Source organism: Drosophila mauritiana, chromosome 2L, assembly GCF_004382145.1.
Source record: "Drosophila mauritiana strain mau12 chromosome 2L, ASM438214v1, whole genome shotgun sequence".
NCBI classification, from domain to species: domain Eukaryota; kingdom Metazoa; phylum Arthropoda; class Insecta; order Diptera; family Drosophilidae; genus Drosophila; species Drosophila mauritiana.
In genome coordinates, this window is record NC_046667.1 from 1,033,764 (window position 1) to 1,042,147 (window position 8,384).

Here is an 8,384-nt window from a genome sequence, read left to right on the forward strand (position 1 = left end):
AAGGAGAGCAAAGGCCACGGATAATGAACACCAGTACCAGTCAGCCCCGGGTGGAGAATTTCCAGCGAACTGAACTGATAATGTTGTTAGAGTGCACACATACATGATGCATGATGTGGGCGTGTTCCGGGGGCGGGATGCAGGGGTTGGTAAATCAATTTCGGGGAAAACAAATTGCGCAGCTCGTAGTGAAAGCTCAGCGAAAATAATACTGCTGCAGTTTCCGCGCTCAGGAGGCACACTTTTCCCGGCTGCCTGCTTATCTGTCCTTTTAGCGGGAAACTATCGTTAATGGGAAACTGATAGCAGCAGCCTTCCCACTCGCGATAAGTAATGTTTCCTAATTGACTTTTTATCACGCTATCACCTGATACGAGAACTCGCTTCCCTTTCGCCGAACAATTTCACAATAATTTGTGAAATGGCCGCGATTTCGCGACATTCGTCGTGACAGCAAGTGAGCAATCCGCAGGATTCATTTGCATTCTATAATTGAATTTATGTAACCAATATGCCTGTCTTCCCACGAATTAAATCGCGCTGCATTGAGTTCGATTCGAGTTTCCGCCCGAGCGGATTGCCCACTTTTCAGGGCATTTTCCTGCCCGCCGATCAGGATTATTTATTTTCTTGCTCGCTACCTGTCGGATTTACTTAAATACATTTAAATGAAAGCCCACGCCCTGTGCCATTGCAAGTAATGTTTACTCGCTCAACAAAAATAAAACGTCAATTTGATTGTGGTCCGCCGTACTGAAATATTGGATTTTGTCAGTTGCGAAAAATCAAAAATGGCGTACAGTTAATCTCACTCACAAAAAAATTCCATTTTCCTAATATATTGTAAAAAATATGTGAGATCTGATGTGAAATGTAAGTACTAAGTATTTAATGGTTAATTCGATTCCAATTTTTCAACATTTTATATGATATGATATCAATTATAATCTTCTGTTTAGCAAATTACACTTTCATACAAGCATGTACCTTAAAAGTACTTTTGAGTTCCACGAATTGTTAACGTTTTTCATTATTTAAATATTTTAATTTGCACACTTTTTAAAGGAGTTCTGTCAAGTACCAGTATGATTATTATGCAAGTTACTTCTAGACCTGCATTTGGCTAGCGAGTAAATTGTGTTGCCTCCAAAGAGGGCCCAACCTCCTGCCCATGCCCATGCCCATGCCCATCCCCCGAAAAACTCACCACAAGAAGTGCCGACGGCTGGCATCGATGCTGGGTGCCATATGTTAGGCTTACGCGCTTATCGCACCAGGAGCAGAACTTGGGCCACTGGCACTGCCCCTGGGAACTAGGCACTTGGCACTGGCACTCGTCCTCGGGCGCTGAAGTAGCTGGCGCAGAACACTGGCTGGGACTCCGCCGCCTACGTGTGGTAGGCGGGCGCCTTCTTATTTAACCGCTCAACACTTGGTTGCTCCGCTCCCCAGGTTGAACTGAACGGCGTCGATGGATCCAGCCGTCCGTGGAGCACTGAGCATCAGGTAGCGCCCGAGCGGAGCCGACTGCTTCAGCCGAAGCCACTTTCCAGCTGCCTTCCAGCTGCCAGGGGAAGCGGACGAAAGCTCGATGCAGCTTTTGCTGTTGCTTCGCCAGCTGCTGCTTTTCCGATTTCCCGCCCCTCCGCTTTCCCATTTCCCGCTGTCCCACGGCAGCCCCTGTTGCTCCGCTGGCAGCGCGACGCCCACGCAAGGAGCTTTTCCGCGCAAGCCGCGACGAGCTTTCCCGAAGGCGGCGCCTACGTTTAAGGGACTCGGGATGGGAGCGAGCTCGCGTCGGCCACTCGGGAAGCAGCTTGCTCCATCGTTCTGCCAATCTTCCTGCCTCTTCTTGGAGCCTACAAGTTCGGCAGCCAAAAATAGCAACAGCGCGAAAGTTCCAAAAGGCTCTCCCACCCGCCTAAACATTACAGTACAGCCTCGCTAGAATGGAGGTTTTTCTAGAAGGAAACCTTTCTAGACATTTCCGAAAAGCATTCAAAGGTGTTCCAAATGAAAAGAAGCTCAGTCTGAAGAGCAGATGAAATTTGACACCTAAATGCATCTTTCACCGTAGCGAATTTCTACTGTGCCTGCCAAATTTCCTTTCATTTTCGTTTGCCAGTGCTTTCCATTGTCAGTGTGTGGGCTCCTTTCTACATTCCGCCTACTAAGCAGAGTGCCAAGTCAGTTTTTGGAGCTCAGCTCACGACCAGCCGCAGCTGCCTCGCGAAATTGTGTCGAAAATGTTATGGCTTGATATATCTGCTTGGGCTATTTTTAGCAGTGGGTGTGGGTGGAGCCAGGGTTGCCACTGCCACCATTGATTTTCCTCTGTTTTCGTTTTTCCTGCCCCTGCCCCCTGTTTTTCCGGGCTTTTTTCGGCTGTCTGCCTGACGCAGCGCCTTTTATGAATGAACTTGGCTCACATAAGCATTTGTTATAACTCCCGCCCGCAACTAAAAGAGGGGCGTTGCACCCTTCGGCGGGTGTGGCGAGGGGGAGGGAATCGGGGAGACAGGGCAACCCTAATAAACGCGCATTCAATGTCACCAAACTGCTTGCAATCTCATCAAGTAAATGGATTGCCTTGTCGTAGACGACATAGTCGAGGTTCTGTAATACAGACATTTGTCCATGTGACGCCATTGTGTCCTGTGTTGTATCTCGTATCCTTAGCCTGATGTCATGGATTCGTACGTGTGCGTGTGTGCGGCTAGGATATGGCTTAACTGGGGCGCTCTGCTCCGTTGGCGTATGGAATTATGATTAATATTTGCTCAGTTTAAAATTAATTGCGTTCGGCGATTGCCCTGACAGCCGTTTCCAGCTCGAACCCACGCCCACTCTAATCTAGCCACTTTTTCAGCCATTTATAATCCCATGGAAGAGAGTGCCGGAGGTCAGGTTATCGTGGGGCCAACAAGGACCTGGCTGCGATTGCACGGAGTTTCCGTGAATGATTACATGGGGCAAGGTCGGCCATCTAATTAAACTGCGCTACGGTAATGTGGTTATATATAAAAAGGTAGAGCTAATCTACGATTCCTTTGATGGTTCTCCCCAGGCGCAGATGGAGCTCGTTAGCAATTAAAAGGGATATGTATAGATACCCTCCCAGTGCTGATATACTTTGTCGTATTATTTAATATAATTATATACATAGCTCACAAAACCGATGCGGGTTGGAAGTCGATTGAAAAGATGGTTGCCCTCTCGTATGGCAAAATTAAAGGAGACAAGTCCTAGATAGACTTTATGTTTATTTTTGGTTTCAAGACACTATACTATATAGTATGTATAAAGTAAGTTAAAGTTTACGAAATCCCATGATTGTCAATCTCGAGAAAGGTTCAGAGTCAATTTTAATTTTAAATACATCCCCCAGAGCGAGCTGCCAAAGGTAAAGGGAGAATTTAATATTCTGGGCCAACTTAAAGCCAATTTAATTCACTTTCAGCCTCCATCAATCTTTGTTATGCCCACAGAAGCGAAACTTGTTTGCTTATTTGTTCGGCGAGGCCAGCGTGAAAATATTTGTGCAATTGCTAGACTTTCTTTTAGGGGCCATCAAAATATAATGTCGAATTCACGCATGCTTAACTGCCCCGACTTCTGGCCATGGGGAATCGTATCTGTATCTCTGTATCTCTGTTGGTTTAGTATTAAACCTAAAGTACGTCGTAAGTTGTCCTTTCAGGATGGCCACCGTATTTGGGTTTCGGTGGCGGATGAGCGCGCTTTTATGTGAGCCGTTATGAATGCCCATTTCATACGCCGACTTGTTTATGTTTACGCGAAAATATTTTCGTTTCATTTTTAGTACGGCTCCATGCCACGCCCCCGCTTCCGGTTGTTGACGCAGCCCTTAATCAAACAGCGGGCTTTTGTGCGACACTTACGTATATGATAAAGTCCGATACCCGATGCCCAATGTCCGTGGTCAGCCAGGGCTATATTTAACGCACTTGTGGCTTGTGGCCTCTGGACCACGACCTCAACTTTCGGGCTTCTCCTTTTGCAGCTCGCGTATGCCAGCGGCCATGTCAACGGCAACGGCATTCAATCAATCGCCTCGAAGTCGACACAAAGCCCACGCCCAGCAGGTCCCCGTGCTTGATGAATGAGTCAGTGGATCCGGCGAGTCCTATTCCCAGAATGACGGCCATGGCAACGCCAGCTGCAAATACAATCGAGTCACATGTCCAGCCGCCTGAGTTGGCCAACAACAAGTGGTGGCCGTGCACTGAATGCCCGAGCAAACAAAATCATAAAGGCATTGCACGGGGATCACAGAGCGCCCTATCAAATGGGGCTACATCGCGAGTGGGAGTCCGTGAATGGGGCACCATATCCCCCTGACATTATTATGCCAGCTTTCCGCTGGTCTATTTGTGGGTGCGACATGACCATTCAATCTTTTTGTCTCAGGTCAACGAGGTGCCTCGAATTGGAACTCAGTTGACCAGACCTTATCTGCAGTCAAATAAATCATGATTGCCATTGTCTATTTATGTGATTGAAATATAGAAATTCACTACCCTGATTTTATGTTATTTTCATATCAGCCGACTGATATAACTATTTTTATGGGCATTTAAACTATTTTGCTACTCGTAATAGATGCAAAATATCAACAGTCAGATATCAAGTATACGTAAATTACGTATACGTATAATGCACATTAATTCTATGTTATAAAAAAAATGTAGAATTCCGGTTCCTTACTTAAAGCTTCGCTTACGTCAAATACCTATTATTTTCGTAACAACATTTTTTTCCGAGAGTAATATAGTTGGTTTGCTGACGTACACCACGTTGATTCACTTACGGCCATTGCAATATTAATACGGCATTCATTAGGTGAATCGCCTTAAGAATCGATTGGCTTTAGACGTTTTATCAATACGCCGAGCGGTTTCCTTAATTAAATATTTAGAAGCGACCCCCATTGAGGAATTTTGCAATCAAGAAGCACGCGCCATTAATTGCTTTCCGTTGCAGGAACGTTGCCTACATCCCGGGGCAAGTTGAGCAGGTGGCAGGGGGTAATGGGTGCACGCACCTGTTGCGAAAAGGTCACATCACTTAGCTGGCAACCCTATACGGCACTATACCCCGACTATAAATGGCTGTGACTTACCTCAGTTTGACATTTATGGCGTGGCTCATGTATTTGTTTACTTCATATTCAGCGCAAACGAACGAAGACATGCAAATTGATGTGCTGATGTGCGGTGATTATAGGTCTCTATATTGGTTGTGTTCTTTTCGTGTGTCCTGAGTCCTGCGTCCTGTGTCCTGTGTCGCTCCCCTCTCCAGTGGCTGTTGCTTGTACCGCTGCCGTTGCTCCTAGATCGTATAGATTTCGATTAATTTCGCCGTGTGTACATAATATGTACATCTATGTATATTATATGTGTATATAGCGGGTTTCGTTAGCAGCACTTCTTTTTGACGCAAACAACGTCAGCGACTGACGACAGCAGCCTGAAGCCGAAAGCCATAAGCCAGAAGCCAGGCGATTCGAAGACGTTAAAGAGAGTTTGGCCCAAAAGAGAGCGAGCTTCCAAGAGCACCGGCTGTATTGTGGCTGTGTGGGTGTCTAGTTGCCGTGTGTGTGCGTGTGTGTGTGGGTGGCTTGCAGGTGTTCGCAGGCGCACGGATGACGTGCGATTATTTGTGGGCACTGGCGTCTAATTGCCGCCTCGCTGTTGATATTGGCCCACATGTTTCAATTTCGTGGCCGTACAAAGCGAAAAGCGGGCCACATTATTTAGCCTACACGCCTTTTTGGGGGTCGCGACATGGGAGAGAAACTGGCCATTTAACTACGCAATAAGCTGCGACACACACTCTCGGAAATAAGGCTTGTTTTTTTTTGGGTTTCTGGGCCCAAAGTCGCCTTGGTTTTGGACTCTGGCTAATTGTGGGCGCGTGCACAAAACACGCGGAACAGGACAGAAATAGCCAGGAAAGGCCAAGGGAAACGGTGGAAAACCGAGGGAAGTGGCTCGGTTGCGAAAACACTGGTGGCATATGGCTGGCTGACATTTTGTGTAGCATACTTCTGGGCTGTCACTTCAAATGTTCTTTCACACAAACACACACACGCACACACCGCCGCACTTTCACACGCACACAAGTTCACAAGTTTAGCGTTTGATGAAGTTCAGTGTCAAATTTTTCGTTTCGCTTTCAGCCACAAATATAAAACACACACGAGCTTTTCGGGCGCTATATTCCCACAGTCTTGGATCGCTTTTCAGTCGGTGAAAAGTGTTATTTAATATTAAAACAGCAACTAACGCCTCCTTACTGTGGTTTTCCTTATTTCACTATTTTTCGTGCTGCCCAAGTCCTAGCTGCTGCTGCTCTTTTCTGGCTTTTCGCTCGCGTTGACCGTCAGCCGAAGGACTGCCTGTCCTACTGAAGCGCCGTTCCTCGGCAGCCCTGCCTCGTAGTCGCTCTCGTGGACTCGCTGCTCGGAGTTCCTCCCGCCAGCCAGCTTGTGTGCTGTACAGTGTGCCCTCGCCCACACTCACGCACCCGAAAGCAGTCCGAATTCCTACGCATTTCGTTACAGCCCATCAAAATGCTGCGCGTGTGTGTGTGTGCTGTAGGTTAGGCACACGCACCGTTAAGTTAAAGCTCCACTCAAGCTTTTGGCTATGCTTTCACGGGTCCACAGATGTGGCCGAAATTTAAGCACTTATCTGGAAATATTATTTGGGGGTAATATTGTAAATAATGCTGTTCCTTTTAATTTGATTTTAATGCCGTTTAAATGGTCAGTACGATAAACAGTAATATCAATTTTCCCACGATTCATAATAAGTCATATACAATTTAAGCATTAAATAAATAAGAGAGAAATAGCTGGACTTTTCAAACTTATGATACTTGGCTATTGCAAGAGCACTTCGGAAAACTATCAACATGTCCGCGATTGTAATCTGACACATATTTTTCTAGTGACACTGCGAGCATCAAGCGTCAATTGTCAGAGATGCCAGCTATACACTACAAAGTAGAGTATACCCTGTAAAAGTTGAATATAAGGCAACTAGAGAACAAGCAACATCCCTTTGGAACGCGGAATCTACAGGGTACCTCAACAGCTTTGGAAGAGAGGGTTATGTCCCGCGAAAGCTGCCCTAGAGCAACAACAATGGCCGGGCCGAAAGTCGCCGCCCACCACCTCCGCTTGGCCATTTGACGTAGGTTGACAGCTGTTTGCGCTGGCCAAACTTTATGGCTATTGATTTTGCTCCGAGTTCTGAGTTCTGAGTTCCGAGCCAGGACGCAACAGTTTGAAAGTCGCAGCTTTCACTTTCGTGGCCCGAGCACCGAGTGCTGGTGGCCACCACCCACTGCGCCTGTCCGTTGCCTCTGTGTTAGTGTGTCAGAGCGGCGCCTGCGCCGGTTTTTTCCGAGGAAAGCTCCGCCGCAACAGCCTGTTGCCGACGTAGGCGGCACCCGGAGCACAGCCATCCAGATCCAGCCCCCAGAACTCCACCCATGTCATCCGCTTCCAGGTGGCGACGATGCACTGGAAGAGGTGCCAGTACCACGAAATCCCACCCAGAAACCTAGACAATGGCCGTTCACTTGCCAAGGCGTCGCAGTTGGCTCGGCAATTAATTTGATCACTTGGCTCAAAAGCGAGCTGCATGATAATGCCTCCATAATGAGTTCTGTTTCCGCCTGAATGGAGGGATTACGACTGCTGCTGCTGGCAAAAAGGGTCATTCAACGTTGAGCTTTGCTGTTGGGGCTGCCAAAGGGGTAAGTGCTGGTGCTGGTTTGCAACAGGTTGCCAATGGCATCCGGCGGCCATTATTACTCAGGGGACGGGAGGCCATTTTGAATGGCAAGCAGGAATGTGGGCAATGAAAAAGGGCTCACGTAAAGGGTTGCATACTTCTCGGCTGCAAAAGTTAACGGTGGAATCCATTCAGGAGTTTTTTTTTGAAGCCCACTGAGAGAAGTGCTATAATCGTACATAGCAAAGCAAACAGAAAATCCCACAAAAGCAATCAAAACCAACATTTGGCATTACATTTCATGTAAATCTTTATTAATGTCATTCATTGAACTCGTGTAAATTTTGTTGTTATTCATAGTTGTTATTTTGTCATAGTTGCAGGCTTCTTTTTAATTGTTTAGCAGGTTTCTAACTATAATTAGTGGCGGCAAAGTTTCATTCAAAATTTCCATAAGTGTTTCAGTTTGCAGTTCTGTTATTTGGGGATAGTTTGGAATATGTACTCGTGACACTGTGTTGCTCAAAAGTCAGTTTCATAAGACAAACAACTTTGATTTATGCCATAGATATAGTCTAGTTATGATTTGCATCGTGTGAACTAAAGGCAGTGACTGGA

General features: G+C 46.6%; 1 protein-coding gene across 2 annotated transcripts in view; it reads right to left on the reverse strand.

Moving 5' to 3' along the window:
• The window catches only part of LOC117138793 (receptor-type tyrosine-protein phosphatase N2), a 38,803-nt gene extending 32,388 nt beyond the window's left edge, over nt 1-6,415 (reverse strand). Inside the window, exons 1-2 of one of the 2 annotated variants that reach the window (XM_033300969.1) lie at nt 6,320-6,415; nt 5,144-5,352 (exon numbers count right to left, since the gene is read on the reverse strand). Coding sequence is in view for 1 of the 2 variants with exons in the window: in XM_033300968.1 (XP_033156859.1) it covers nt 1,208-1,232 (25 nt within the window). In the remaining variant the exon portion in view is untranslated. Of the gene's footprint in view, nt 1-1,207; nt 1,463-5,143; nt 5,353-6,319 lie in introns of those variants that run through there. The other variant, XM_033300968.1, reaches the window with a different exon arrangement.
• Nucleotides 6,416-8,384: the final 1,969 nt, after the last annotated feature.